The 16,047-nt window shown below is 51.2% G+C and overlaps 1 protein-coding gene across 1 annotated transcript; it reads right to left on the bottom strand.

Moving 5' to 3' along the window:
- Positions 1-6,855: 6,855 nt before the first annotated feature.
- On the bottom strand, positions 6,856-9,300 carry LOC123121326 (endo-1,4-beta-xylanase 4). Its single transcript, XM_044541260.1, has 4 exons — positions 9,196-9,300; positions 8,985-9,031; positions 8,546-8,801; positions 6,856-8,383 (listed from the first exon to the last, which is right to left on the bottom strand). The coding sequence occupies exons 1-4, from the start codon at positions 9,251-9,253 to the stop codon at positions 6,981-6,983; spliced, it is 1,764 nt and encodes a 587-aa protein (XP_044397195.1). The 5' UTR covers positions 9,254-9,300; the 3' UTR covers positions 6,856-6,980.
- Positions 9,301-16,047: the final 6,747 nt, after the last annotated feature.

Here is a 16,047-nt window from a genome sequence, read left to right as displayed (position 1 = left end):
TCCCGTGTTTTGCTACCTTACGTTCCGCTCTATCGGCTAAGGTGGCACCGGGAGAACTACTGCGATTGTGCCCTGGTTCATCTGGATGAGCACCTCAGTAGAGAAAGCCGAAAACTGACTGTCATGATAAAGCGCGAGACTGGTCAACCACTCGATGACTTAGCGGAATCTTCGGGATTCCTCCGCATTAACGAAGGGCCGTTTCCCGGTCATGTATGTACGCGCCTCGTATTCGGGTGAGCGCGGAGGTACCAGGGGCTATATAGTAGTCCCACCGTCAAACTCCTATGGCTAAGTGAAAGTGTTAAAGCAATATAGTCCGATTGCCTCGTTCGCTGCGCTATCACCTCCTTAATGGACCAAGACGTTGGATCAAGTGTGAATACGCGTTTTTTGCGAACACCCCCGCATTATATGCGTGGGGGCTGAAGCCGACGACTGCAAACTTTCAGATTATATACATATATACATAAACGGCCGCACAGGAGGCATCATAATACTTTTAGGCAAAAGTATAAACACAGCCTTTATAATTTAATAAACATTGTTCGTACAATGGGAATACATGTCACTAGAACATAATATTCTTCGAGCACTGAGCCTCTATTAAACGAGCGCCTTCAAGGACTTCTTCAAAGTAGTGCTCGGCAGATACTCTGTCCAGGGCCGAACTCTGGGTTGCAATAGCGGTGGCCTCCATCTCTGCCCAGTATGTATTGACACGGGCAAGAGCCATCCGCGCACCCTCTATGCACGCCGACCTCTTCATAGCGTCGATGCGCGACACAACACCAAGGAACTGTTGCACTAAACTAAAATAACTATTCGGCCTTGGCCCTTCCGGCCAAAGATGATCCACAACAGACCTCATGGCAAGACCGGACAACCTATGGAGCTCGGCCCACTCGGCCATTCGCTCATTCAACAACAACGGAGGCACTGGAACATTGAACTGTGACCAGAACAGCTTTTCCACTTCACGATCTTTTTGATCTTTGAAAAACTCGGCCGCATCAGCAGCACTCACTGCCAAATCCACGTATGCGTCTGCGGAACTCCATAGTTGATCAAGAGGGGCATACTTAGGATCTCCGAACTTCGTCCGCAACAAAAAGGGCTTCCCAGCCGCGATATCCCCGGCTTGACGTAACTCCTCCTTCGCCGCTCTAATTTTAGAGCGGGCGTCCTTGGCCGACACCATGGCCTTCTCCAGGTCCATCATCTTCGTTCGGTTTTCCTTTTCAAGAAGCTCGTAACGGTCGGCGGCATCTTTCAACTCAACAGCCATCTTGGCTATTTTACCCTTGCTTTGGCAATGCGCAGCCTGTTCGGCTCTCAGCTCCTCGACTGCCTTTAGAGCGGCCGCATCACTCTTCCTGGCTTGTTCCTTGGCTTGGGCAAGTTCCGCCCGAAGGGTCTCCACGGCGGCAACCCCATCTGCAGTCACAACATATTAAAGATACTAGCATCATGCTCCTCTTAATATGTGTTGATCATCGGAGAAAACACATACCCTGTGCCTCGTCAAGCCGCTTTTTACAAGCACGATGTCGGCATCTGCCGCATCAAGTTGCCGCTTCAGCTCGGCAAACTCACCAGTCCGGCTAGCCACCGGACCTCCAGCCACCTGCACATGAAGGCGACCTGATTATTACCTGCGACTATGATCCTCTGTTTGCCGCCGTTCCCGACAGCAACCAGAGTCTCAGGGGCTACTATCTGCATAGGGCACACCTAGCGTGTGCGTTACCGTCAAAACAATATACTACTTCACGTACCTCAAAGCCTTTCAGCAGACTCATAAAGTCTTCATGCAACCCGCTTTCGGCGGATGAAATCTTCTCAACCACCGTGCCCATTAAAGCACGATGCGTTTTCGAGACAGCCGCTTGCTCCAGAAGATTCATCAGTGCGTCTGATCGCACACCGGACGGTTCCAGACTCTTTCTGTGGCTCTCCTTAGGAGCCGAATACTCCGGACTTCGGGGGGCCGAAGTGTTACCCCCTGGCCTTGGCGGATCAGGTGAAACCCTCCGTGACAACACCTCAGGGTCGCCTGCTTCACGAGGCGGGGAGGCACGGGGAGGTGTTTCGCTCTCCATCATCTCCGGAAGAAGATCCCCCGAAGACGAACTCTGTCGAGAAGGGCTACGATCCGAACTACAAGATGCACGCTTCGGTTATCGTTCTCGGAAACGAGGTAGGGTATATTTACTATAAAGTACTTTCGTTTACTCACAGGTCGGTAGAGGGCTGGTCCCCTTGCGGGTACTGTGCGGTAAGGATGCCCCCCGGGGTAGGACCCTCTGACAAAGGATTCTTCCCTCGCTTGGAGACCATTACTTCCAAGTCTTCAGAGGCGGTCCTCTTCCTTCCCCGGGGAGAGGGAATTTTAGATTCTTCCCCCCGGTTATCCTCCTTCGAGGAGGCACTGGTTCCCCCGGTTTGGATGAATAGTAAGTGAGGCTCGCTCTCGGCCTCTTTGTTTCTCCCTTTACCTTCCCCTGATGGCGCTTGATAAGGCGCAAGCTCAAGCATCCTGGCTAGTATAGGATCTGGTGAGCCCTCGGGAAGGGGGGCCGGACACCTGATCATCTTCGCCTTTTTATCCAGTCCTGGTCAAAAGGCGACTTTTCAGAATGATGTTGCGATAAATTAAAAGACAACGTTCGGCCACGGAATTACTTACTTGAGTGTCTGGACGATTGCAGTTCAGACCCGCATCCTCGGAGGTGTCCGGACACTCTATTTGTGATCCGAAGAACAATCGGTACATCTCTTCGAGCGTCACGCCGAAGAAGTGCTGAATAGTTCGCGGTCCTTCCGGGTTGAACTCCCACATACGGAGAGGTCGACGTTTGCAAGGCAGGGATCGACGAACTAGCATAACTTGCATTACCTTAACAAGGATGACATCTCTCTCGTGGAGATCTTGGATGCGACTCTGCAATGTCGGCACATCATTTACTAGCCCCCAGTCCAGCCCCTTGTTGACCCATGACGCCAGTTGTGGCGGGGGGCCCGAGCAGAAGGCAGGGGCGGCTACCCACTTGGTACCCCGGGGAGATGTGATATAAAACCACTCCCGTTGCCATAAGCTGGACACCTCCGGGAAGGAACCCTTCGGCCATGGAACATCGGCGCCTTTGCTTATTACGGCACCTCCGCACTCTGCATGTCGCCCCTCAATCATCTTCGGCCTCACATTGAAGGTCTTGAGCCATAAGCCGAAGTGTGGGACAATGCGGAGGAAGGCTTCACACACGACGAACGACGAGATGTGAAGGATGGAATCCGGAGCCAGATCATGGAAATCGAGCCCGTAGTAAAACATGAGCCCTCTGACAAAGGGATCTTGACTGAAACCTAGCCCTCGGAGGAAGTGGGATACGAATACGACACTCTCGCCAGGTTCGGGAGTGGGAATGACTTTCCCTCGAGCAGGCAGACTGTGCGAGATTTCGCCGGTCAAATACCTAGCCTCTCCTAGCTTCTTGATGTCCTCCTCTGTGACGGAGGAGGGCACCCACAGACCTTGAAGGTTGGATCCGGACATGATTGTATGTCCGAAGCGCCTAGCCTGAGCCTTGGGTGTTGGAACTCGAGGTGGGGGGAGGATTCGATTGAGCGCGAGAGGAAGGAGACAGGCCTAGGCCTCTTTATAAAGGGGATGAATATGAAGCGTCCTCCGCGTGGCCGTTTGGGACTTGCCTAAATCGAGGAGTCATACCAACGGGCACGATTGGGTTACCAATACCCATATTGATGAGAATCCCGTGAAAAAAGGGACACGATCTCTGCTTCGACAGGACGTGCCAATAAAAACCGCCTCGCAACACGTGTAGTGGCAGGCTCGGAAAAACGGTTCGTCATGACCAGACCACGGCAATACGTCACATTATGAAAAGCGGTCGGCAGATTGGATTTGTGGAAATATTATTCTCTCTACGATGGTATGTGGAATTTGTTTTGCAGAGCCGGACACTATCCTTGTGTTCAAAATCTTCTATGGAGTATTCGGAGGAGGAACCCGCCTTGCAATGCCGAAGACAATATGCGCGCCGGACTCATCGTCATTGAAGCCTGGTTCAGGGGCTACTGAGGGAGTCCTGGATTAGGGGGTCCTCGGACAGCCGGACTATATCCTTTGGCCGGACTGTTGGACTATGAAGATACAAGATTGAAGACTTCGTCCCGTGTCTGGATGGGACTCTCCTTGGCGTGGAAGGCAAGCTTGGCAATACGGATATATAGATCTCCTCCCTTGTAACCGACTCTGTGTAACCCTAGCCCCCTCCGGTGTCTATATAAACCGGAGGGTTTAGTCCGTAGGACAACAACAATCATACCATAGGCTAGCTTCTAGGGTTTAGCCTCTACGATCTCGTGGTAGATCAACTCTTGTAATACTCATATCATCAAGATCAATCAAGCAGGAAGTAGGGTATTACCTCCATCGAGAGGGCCCGAACCTGGGTAAACATTGTGTCCCTCGCCTCCTGTTACCATCCGCCTTAGACGCACAGTTCGGGACCCCCTACCCGAGATCCGCCGGTTTTGACACCGACAGCGACTCCCTCGTGATGATAATGAGACCTAGCCTCAAACAGCATCTAGGGTTGTTACCGGATGATGTTTCCCGGGGCCCGAAGCTGTCTAAACCCTTGTCTTGTGTTGCGTCTCTCGATTCCGCTCAACCCCTCTCAAGCTATCAAATAGATGTGTTGGCCTCACGACTAAGTCCTCACACTAAGACATCTGCCGTGACAATTGCACGACAATATGTTTTCACGAAGTCAACCAAGTGAAACACACCATTAGTCACGGAACTCATCAAAGAAGAGTGGATTGGTCACACATCTCAAGTTTGGGTTTGCAAACCACGTGTTCCACACATCTTGTAAAATATGATGTAGTGGTTACATAATTCACCTTGATCGCTTGCCGCCGCCAACGAAGAGACGCTAATGTGGCGTGCTGACTAGGCAAAGGAGATCATTTTGGCACAACACATTCTCATGTATACCACACTGCTGGAAGCGAGTATTTTGCAAAACGACCCTTACATAATTTGTTTAAGATTCTTTTCACAGACATTGTGATTCGAGTTAAAATTCCCCGATCCATACAGGGCACATACAGTGATGGTATCTTAATGATGCCACATACAATAATCAGTAAGGAAAATAAGAGAAAAAAAATACCTTCTCTTGCCTAAGAAATGACCTTTTAATAAGAAAGCCTTAAAAAAGACGCCAAAGGGCGTCTGATAAAAAACAAAAACACAAAAGTCAGTACAATGGACAGACAACTCAACGTGGATGGACCAGAAAAACTAAATTACATTGAAAATCATACTAGGCTTGTTCTTCCTCAGTTGTATGCCACCCACTAAAGATTGAAAATTGTACTTAACCAACATTAAAGAAAAGGGACACCTGCAAACACACTCGCCATACTAGGCTTTGAAGACCACAATAGCCACTCGCCCCTTGAGACGAGATCTATAAATCATTGAAGCATGCATCACCCCAGATAGTACATGCTTGCAATCGATCACCACCGCTCAGACGGTTGGAGAAACCGAACCATGCGACCGAACAATATGGGAGAAGATACCAAAGCCGCCGTACCAATGGCCATCCATTAGCTCTTGTTGAAAGACACACCAACTGCCAAGATCGAAAGAGAACCAACAGATGTGGGGAGACAAACTCTCACAAGCATCTTCGTCGACGCCGAATCAGACATCGTCGATGTAGGAAGCTACCAAGGAGACATTAATTCAACACACTATCGCCGCGACCACCTCGTCGATGTCGCTAGAGAAACAAAAATCTAAGGAGAATAAAATTAAACGGACGGGTCCCCACTCCCGTCTATGTGGTAGACGGACGGGAAAGAGGAGGAGGACTGAGGCGGTGGCCTGTGGGGAAGTTGTGACCACGCCGACTAGGGTTGCGAGTTATCAGCAGCAGCCGACGAGTTTGTCATGCCCATTCGCCAAATTGCTTTGGAGAACGATCCATATAGCCTTTAACATTAATCCTCCAGTTGACATTGAATCGTTGTTTGTGATGTGGTTAGCTAGGGTTGAGCATATTACTGCGGCTCGTATTCGGATCGGAATATATGCGCTTCTTTGGGCTATATGGAATTATAAAAATGATATAATTTTTAAAGACAAAACACTTTATCTTTCTTGCAGGTTATCTTCAAAGCTACCGCATGGATCCGTACGTGGTCCTTACTCACTCCTATGGACTCCAGGGAGCCTTTGGTTACTGGGTGCAACCATTGGGAGATGATAGCACAGGTTATATTCAACCGGTTCGGATGGCGATCGCATAACAGGATAGGAGTCTAGGGAGCTTATCCTTTACATTGCCTTACCGGTTGCGATTTTGAGCATGTACTTTTCATTTCTTTTGTTTCGCTCCATTTGCGAGCTGTAATACTTTTATGACTATGTACTACTTCGAGACTTTTTAATAAGATGGTTGCATACATCATTATGATTCAGAGGCCGGGGGTACGCCTCCATTTCCAAAAAAAGCCATCGTTCTTAGCAAGAAAGATTGACATTTATCTTTGTTGTACGGGATTCTTCCTTGTATTCACACATTTTTTAATTATTTACTTCTATTCTATCACCCCATAATTTTTTTTAAGACCTCGCAACATGGGGAGGTTCCCTTTCTATTCCATTCCTCTGTTGGGTAGTAACATGGGGACGTTCCCTTTCCTTCTCTTTTACTACTATTTGTTTCCCTTTCGCGCCAAGACACTGTTTTCGGTTTTGTTCCGTTATCTGATGAGTGATGATAGTGGAACACGATCCAATTGGATCGTATGGAAAAAGAAAATATAACAAGTTTTATTGCATTCTTTAGATGGCGTAGAACTACATAAAAGAATTCTTTTGATCGCCTTATTTTATCAACCATTCTACGTGGCTTAATAAGTCTCATAGTATATTCCTACGTCTTCACACTAATGATGTGCTCGGAGGCTGCTGACCCCGCATCCACCGTCATGGTGTGGGAGACGGCCGTGGTCTGCGAAGGGTGGTCCACCGTTAACTTGTAATCGCCGTGGGCGAGGTCGAGCTCGACCATTCCATTCGCGTCGGTGGCGGGGGACGTCTTGTGCGTCTTCCATTCGGCAATGAGCTTGTCGACGAGGTCGCCGACGGGTAGGTTCTTGAAGCTGTTGTCGGTGAGGCACATGACGTAGCATCCGTAGGGGTGCCACGCGGCCCACATGACGATGCCCTGCACGCCGGGGTGGGCGTAGCCTTCCCTGAGCACCTGCTCGAGGAACTTGACCTGGTTGGGGCCCTTGACGACGTCGACCTCGGTCATCCAGATGGGCAGCTTGAGCTGCGCGAGCGTGTCGAGGGCGCCCCTCATGTAGGGGAGGTTGGGCGTGGTGAAGTGGCTCTCGAGCCCGACACCGAACTTGAAGCCGCCGTTGCCAGGGTAGCCCTGAATGAGCTTCATCTTGGCGACGTACTTGGTGGGCGTGCCGTTGGGGTCCATGGGCTGCTCCAGCGTGTTGAACTCGTTCATGAAGAGGATGGCGGTGTGGTCGATCTGGCCGACCTGCTGGTAGATCAAGGGCGACGCGTTGGGGCCGAGCTTGGTCTCGAAGAAGTTGAAGTGCAGGTTCTCGTTCACCACGTCCCAGTGGATGAGCCTCCCGGCGTAGCGCGACACCACGTTCTTGAGCCGCTTCTGCATCGCCGCCTTGAGCTGGTTCAGGTTCATCGGCATCACCCACTTGAGCTGCGAGCTCTGGTCGTCCCAGAACACGTTGTGCCCGCGCACCTTGACGCCGTACTTCTGGGCCAGCGCCATCATGGCGTCCGGGGTGCGGTAGTCCTCCTGGTTCTGGGCCCACTCCGTGCCGTACCACTTCATCTCGTTCTCCATGGTGGCCACCGTGAAGCGCGAGAAGAACCACTTCTCGTACGCCGGGTTGCCCAGGATCTCCTTGGTCATCGCGTTGCCGAACGGGAACCCGGCGCGGAGGAGCTGGATGCTCACGTTGGCGTTCGCCATCGGTTGGCCGTCGGGGCCCCTGGCGACGATCTTGACCGTGCTCCGGCGGGCCTTGTTGGCGGACTGGCGGGCGTGGGCGTCCCATTCCTCAAAAGAGAAGGGCTGCAGGGAGACGCTGTCCACCCAGATGTCCACCGGAGCGTCGCTCTCGAAGAAGACCTCTCCTTGTCCGTAGTGATAGGCGCGCGCAGTCATGCCGCCCTTGAGCATGGTCCAGCAGCCGGACTGGGCGTCGATGGCGCCGGCGGTGATGTTCTCGCCGTTGGGGGCCTTGACCACCGCGCGCACGTGGGCCGTGCCGGCCGACACCCGCAGCCATGCTGCACACGCGGAACAGCAAGATAAACTTCGTCACATGCACTGCATCATGTACTACATCTACGTACTCGTAGTAAACTAATATAAAAACGTTTAGATCAAGCTAAACGTTTTTATATTAGTTTATTACAGAGGAAGTACATTCGGTCGGTATGTATATATACCTGATAGCGAGTAGTGAGTGTCGCCCTTCATCTGGATTTTCTGGTAGACGCTGTGGGACGGCGAGGCCGCCGCGCCGCCGGTGCCCAACGGGGAGCTCCTCGCGCCCTGCACCACGGCGAACTTGTTGCCGGAGGCCGACTTTCTGATGCCGGCCTTGATGTCCCGGCGCGTCGACCACCCCATCAGGCCGTTGTTGAACTCGCCGTTCTGGATGATGCCGCCTTTGTAGAGGGGCTTCATCGGGTCACCGAGGCACTGAAACCACGACGATATATGCTTGTAAACGAATTATGAAAACTGATGGTTGTTTCTTTGTCACACAACAATATCAAACCATATATAGATTTCGTTTTTGGAGGCTGCATGCATGCATGCATGCACAGATTAAGATCGATACAAACAACACCAGAAAGACTCAACAGGAACGCCGTTACTTGCCTCGATACTAGCCGTATGATCATATTCCACAGACTGGACAATGCACCCTACATCAAACAGAGACATACGTCAGTGTGTTTCATGCCCATATGCACATCCTTCACCTTAATTACAGGGTATGTAAAATTCCATTTACGATCGTGGGCAAAGCAAACCGAAAAGACTACTATACACTATTAACCGCTGGAGTATTTAATAACCATCAACTGACCTTGGAGCAGTGAGATCCATAACAAAGAGAGCACTGATTTCTCCACGAAATTCCTCATTGTCACTCCCTCTCAGTTACTCGTACCGACGAGATGCGTTAGTGAATGGACAGATGGAGGTAAATATATATAAGCACGCAGGACAGAGTAACCGGTGAAATTGTCAGTTTCACTTGACTCGGTGCTACTCGATCAGCGACAGATACGGTGGTGGAGGTGTAACCAAGAGGCAGTTCAGAGTGTGCGGACGTAGTTGTGGCATGCCATATTAAAAAAAAAAGTTACCAAAGAGTGTTATAGACCGCGTCCTAGTTGCATGCGTCGACTCAGCCACTAGTTTTAGAGCTACTCTAGCAAAGTTGTCATGTGTGGCCGATCACCGTAAATAACCGCATGTGTAATATTTTGACCCCAAAAATCAATCGAGCAGAGCCGTTACGAGCTCCATCGTCATGTTTTTGGAGATCACCCTAAATCGAGCCTGCATGCCTCCATATTTGGAGGTTGTGGGGCGTTTTTAGAGCACACTTCATCCTGAAAAAGGTTTGGCGCGAGCGACATTTCCCTGCTCTTCTTCCATTTTGTGACGTCTCCTCCCCTCCCTCGTCATAGTGTCGTCTTTGGTGCTTGCAGTCCCTGCCGACAATACCATGGACTCTATCCCGTCTTTCATGTCACATTCCTCTCGTTTGAAGCCGATTCCCTGGACTTCCCTGCCTACACATCACCTCCCGCTCTCCGCTGGCCCAACACTAGTGCAGAAATGCCACCAGACTGTCTTCATTAGTGGCGCGTCACTTTCAATCCAGGGCATATTTCATAGTTCACTGGTGGCGTGGCTGCATTTTCACACGCCACAAGTATGTGGGACTAAGTGTCCTGACTAGGCACAAGTTAGTGGTCACGAGGCACAAGTCTGCACGCCACTGGTATTGTCACTAGTGCCGGCGTGTGTCTTCTCCGCATGGGCTGCAAACGTGTCCCATCGAAGAACTGGGGGAAGAAGGCGGCTGCGACGGGCAGCATCCCTTCCGCTCACCCCTTCGTCCTGGTGGCGGGCAAAAATTGGGTGTCTACCAACTCCAAACATTCATAGATTTTCCTAGTTGGTAAAGAAAACCTCTTACCTATCTTTTCTTTCCATAGGTTCGTTTGACTGTAATTTGGCAGTGAAATAATGGTGGATCTTTGTGTGTAGTGATGTTTTTGTGCATTTGGGAGCATGGTCAAGAACAAATCTGTAACACCCCGGATGTAACTTTCCATATTTGTAACTCCAACTCTTGCCATCTTCGGCTATGTGTTATGATATTCTCTTCGTGGTCGGGTTTTGTTTGTCGTTTTGCATTTTGTTCATGTCATGCATCTCATATCATGTCATCATGTGCATTGCATTTGCATACGTGTTCGTCTCATGCATCCGAGCATTTTCCCTGTTGTCCGTTTTGCAACCCGGCACTCACACCTCCTCCGGCGCACCCCTCTTGTTTCTTTTCGTGAGCGGGTGTTGAACGTTCTCGGAATGGACCGACGCTTGTCAAGTGGCCTTGGTATACCACCGGTAGGCCACCGGTCAAGTTTCGTTCCATTTGAAGGTCGTTTGGTACTCCAACGGTTAACCGGGTAACCGCAATGTTCGTTTGTGTGTTGCAGCAAAAACCCCTCTATAACCAGCCCAAAACACCTCTAAGTCTCTTCCATGCTCTAGGTCGTTCGATGACGATCGTGTGGGCGAAAACCGCACTCCGTTTGGAGACTCCTAGCTCCCTCTACCTATATATACACCTCCCCTCCCGAAATACCTTCGCAGTCCAAACCCTAGCAGTTTTCCCTCTCCGCCGACGGACGAAACCACCCCCACCGATGGACGTGTCCGCCTCCCACCGCCGCTGCCACGTCACCCGCGCGCCGCCCGTACGCCCGCGCCGCCCGCGGCCCGCCGAGGCCCGGCGCCGGCCCCCGCGGCCCACGGCGCCTTCCCCGCGCCCGAGCGCCACCCCGCGGGACCGCCCGCCTCCGCCGGCCGCCGTTGCCCCGGCGACCTCGCCGCCGTCGGCCGCTCCACCCCGCGTCCGCCGGAGCCGCCCCGACGTCGGCGCGCCGCCGCCCGCGCCCACGGCTCCGCCCTCGCCGCCGTCCTCCTTCCTCCTCGCCGCCTCCTCCGTCGTTCCCCGGCGCCAATATGGGCATCCAGGTCCCGCTATTGGTTATTGACCGGAGACGTGTCTCGGTCATGTCTACATAGTTCTCGAACCCGTAGGGTCCGCACGCTTAACATTACGATGACAGTTTTATTGAGTTTTGATGTACCGAAGGAGTTCGGAGTCCCGGATGAGATCGGGGATATGACGAGGAGTCTCGAAATGGTCGAGACGTAAAGATCGATATATTGGATGACTATATTCGGACTTCGGAAAGGTTCCGAGTGATTCGGGTATTTTTCGGAGTACCGGAGAGTTACGGGAATTCGTATTGGGCCTTAATGGGCCATACGGGAAAGGAGAGAAAGGCCTCAAAAGGTGGCCGCACCCCTCCCCATGGTCTGGTCCGAATTGGACTAGGGAAGGGGGCGCACCCTTCCTTCTTTCTCCTTCCCCCTTCCCTTCTCCTACTCCCACAAGGAAAGGAGGAGTCCTACTCCCGGTGGGAGTAGGACTCCCCCCTATGGCGCACCTCTCCCCTTGGCCGGCTGCCTCCCCCTTGCTCCTTTATATACGGGGGCAGGGGGGCACCCCAGAGACACAACAATTGATCCTTGAGATCTCTTAGCCATGTGCGGTGCCCCCTCCACCATATTACACCTCGATAATACCGTTGCGGAGCTTAGGCGAAGCCCTGCGTCGGTGGAACATCATCATCGTCACCACGCCGTCGTGCTGACGAAACTCTCCCTCAACACTCGGCTGGATCGGAGTTCGAGGGACGTCATCGAGCTGAACGTGTGTAGAACTCGGAGGTGCCGTGCGTTCGGTACTTGATCGGTCGGATCGTGAAGACGTACGACTACATCAACCGCGTTGTGATAACGCTTCCGCTGTCGGTCTACGAGGGTACGTGGACAACACTCTCCCCTCTCGTTGCTATGCATCACCATGATCTTGCGTGTGCGTAGGAAATTTTTTAAAATTACTACGTTCCCCAACAGTTGAACGTTCTCGGAATAGACCGAGGCTTGTTAAGTGGCCTTGGTATACCACCGGTAGGCCACCGGTCAAGTTTCGTTCCATTTGGAGGTCGTTTGGTACTCCAACGGTTAACCGGGTAACCGCAATGTTCGTTTGTGTGTTGCAGCAAAAACCCCTCTATAACCAGCCCAAAACTCCTCTAAGTCTCTTCCATGCTCTAGGTCGTTCGATCACGATCGTGTGGGCGAAAACCGCACTCCGTTTGGAGTCTCCTAGCTCCCTCTACCTATATATACACCTCCCCTCCCGAAATACCTCCGCAGTCCAAACCCTAGCAGTTTTCCCTCTCCGCCGCCGGACGAAACCACCCCCACCGACGGACGTGTCCGCCTCCCACCGCCGCTGCCACGTCACCCGCGCGCCGCCCGTACGCCCGCGCCGCCCGCGGCCCGCCGAGGCCTGGCGCCGGCCCCCGCGGCCCACGACGCCTTCCACGCGTCCGAGCGCCTCCCCGCGGGACCGCCCGCCTCCGCCGGCCGCCGCTGCCCCGGCGACCTCGCCGCCGTCCGCCGCTCCGCCCCGCGTCCGCCGGAGCCGCCCCGACGCCGGCGCGCCGCCGCCCGCGCCCACGGCTCCGCCCTCGCCGCCGTCCTCCTTCCTCCTCGCCGCCTCCTCCGTCGTTCCCGGCGCCTCCTCCTCCTCCGCTCCGGCCGCCGGCAGCAGCTCCAGCTCCGGCCACCGACGAACCCTAGCCAATCCAGATCGGGTCAACGAGAGGTCGACTCTCCCCTCCCCCCGAAATTCGTCCAAGTCCCGAGTTATTTTCAGTACATGCCCCTGTTCATCGCATCATAACTTTCTGTATATAGCTCCATTTCGCGCGTGTAATATATCGAAATGTTCGTATCGAGATGCTCTTCATTTGTTTCCATTTCACCATATTCATTTGAGTCCATCTTGATGCCCAAATCTCTGGTGCAAGAGTGCTAGTTGCTGTTATCTGATGTTACTTAGCAGAACTTGGAGATTTGTTATTTTTGTTGCATTTAATACGTGCATCTTATGGGAATGAGCTCTACATGTGTTTTGTTGTATGCCATACCATCTTTACAGAGGTGTATGCCATGTATTTTTGTGATCTCTGTGGTGACTAGGACAAGCATGCAAACTAGGCTCCGTAATGTTTCTGATTTCAGGGACTTGGTGATTTCTCCAAGTCTGTGACTGCTGTTATTTTGTTGCTATGTATCCATGTGGCTACAGAGAGATCCATGCTCCTTTTGAAGATGTTCAGTAAGGATGTTTTGTAGATATTGTTGTAATTGATCCATTCCTGCCCTTGTTTGCAATTATGGGGTGCCATAGCGTGACTCCATCTTGCTCTACTTTTACTATAAAATATTTCTGGCAGATTCTTAACATGATATTCAATTTTGTCAAGCTTGTTGTAGTTGTTTCATACATGCTATGTATTTTCTCTTGCCATGGATAGCTTCATAAACTTGCCATCTTGCTGTAGGTATGCTTGTTTTGTCATGCATTGCTTTGTGGTGAGTGCATCAAGCTCACCAAAATGCCTTCGTATTATTGTTTCTGCCATGCTCTGTTTTCTGCCAAGTCTGAAACCTGTTAACGAAACTTGCTATGTTTACATGTTTGCCATCATATCTTCTAGTCCTTTTTGGCTTATGGTCAGTGAGGGATTTTTGTCATATGAATTTAGTAGAATACTTCCATGCCTTGTTTTGCTATGTTAAGTTCCTGTAGCATGTTGATTTCGTGCTCTGAACATTGCTACCTGATGCTGTTTCAGTCATGTCCAGTAATTTCACCAAGTCTGTAAACCTGATATCTTTTGCACTTTTGCCATGCTTGTTTGAGCTTGTTATGTTGTGATCTAGCCGTAGCTCAGTGTTCATCTTTTGTCAAGCATCTCCTGTAGATTACTGCCATATGCTTTGTTGCTATGTTGGAGTGCTGTAGCATTGTTACTTGTTGCATTCTAAGTGCTATCATGCTGTTAATCGCAGATTCGTGTCATTCTTGTTTTGCTTGCCATTTGCAAACCGTGCATCCGTTTCCGGTGATCTTTATATCGATTTCGACCGAAATCATCTCATCTTTCCAGTGGCATGCTTGGTTTGCCAAGTTACTGCCTTGTTCATCATTTTTCTTCCGGAGCACGCATATGCATCGCATATCATATCTTGCATATCATACATGTTTTGCATCATGTTGCTTGTGCATTTCCCGTGATTGATTGTGGTTCCGTTGCTTGTGTTCTTGTTGTGGGTAGAGCCGGGAGACGAGTTCGTGAACGAGGAACCTGTTGAGTACGCTTACGAGGATCAAGCTTTCGACAACTCTGAGAACCTTGCAGGCAAGATGACCATACCCCTCGAAATCACTTCTATCTTTGCTTTGCTAGTTGTTCGCTCTATTTGCCATGCTGCGCTACCTACCACTTGCTATATCATGCCTCCCATATTGCCATGTCAGCCTCTAACCATCCTTTCCTAGCAAACCGTTGTTTGGCTAAGTTACCGCTTTTGCTCAGCCCTTCTTATAGCGTTGCTAGTTGCAGGTGAAGTTGAAGTTTGTTCCATGTTGGAACATGGATATGTTGGGATATCACAATATCTCTTATTTAATTAATGCATCTATATATTTGGTAAAGGGTGGAAGGCTCGGCCTTATGCCTGGTGTTTTGTTCCACTCTTGCCGCCCTAGTTTCCGTCATACCAGTATTATGTTCCTTGAGTTTGCGTTCCTTACGCGGTTGGGTGATTTATGGGACCCCCTTGACAGTTCGCCTTGAATAAAACTCCTCCAGCAAGGCCCAACCTTGGTTTTACCATTTACCACCTAAGCCTTTTCCCTTGGGTTTTCGCGAGCCCGAGGGTCATCTTTATATTTAACCCCCCCGGGCCAGTGCTCCTTCGAGTGTTGGTCCGAACCGAGCCGCCTGCGGGGCCACCTCGGGGAAACTCGAGGTCTGGTTTTACTCGTAGCCTGTCTCATCCGGTGTGCCCTGAGAACGAGTTATGTGCAGCTCCTATCGGGATTTGTCGGCACAGTCGGGCGGTCTTGCTGGTCTTGTTTTACCATTGTGGAAATGTCTTGTAAACCGGGATTCCGAGACTGATCGGGTCTTTCCGGGAGAAGGTTTATCCTTCGTTGACCGTGAGAGCTTATGATGGGCTAAGTTGGGACACCCCTGCAGGGTATTATCTTTCGAAAGCCGTGCCCGTGGTTATGAGGCAGATGGGAATTTGTTTAATGTCCGGTTGTAGAGAACTTGTCACTTGACTTAATTAAAATACATCAACCGCGTGTGTAGCCGTGATGGTCTCTTCTCGGCGGAGTCCGGGAAGTGAACACGGTTTGAGTTATGAATGACGCAAGTAGGAGTTCAGGATCACTTCTTGGTCATTACCAGATGACGACTGTTCCGTTGCTTCTCTTCTCGCTCTCTTTTGCGTATGTTAGCCACTATATATGCTTAGTGCCTCCTGCAGCTCCACCTCATTACATCATCCTTTCCTTTAAGCTCAAATAGTCTTGATCTTGCGGGTGTGAGATTGTTGAGTCCTCGTGACTCACAGATTCTATCAAAATAGTTGCAGGTGCCGACGATGCCAGTGCAGATGTTGAGATCGACCTCAAGTGGGAGTTCGACGAGGAACGTGGTCGTTACTATGTGTCTTTTCCTGATGATCAGTAGTGGAG

The sequence above is a fragment of the Triticum aestivum genome, chromosome 5D (genome assembly GCF_018294505.1).
Source record: "Triticum aestivum cultivar Chinese Spring chromosome 5D, IWGSC CS RefSeq v2.1, whole genome shotgun sequence".
Taxonomy (NCBI): Eukaryota; Viridiplantae; Streptophyta; class Magnoliopsida; order Poales; family Poaceae; genus Triticum; species Triticum aestivum.
The sequence above is the reverse complement of the archived record's forward strand: the minus strand, read 5'-3'. Positions and strand labels throughout refer to the sequence as shown.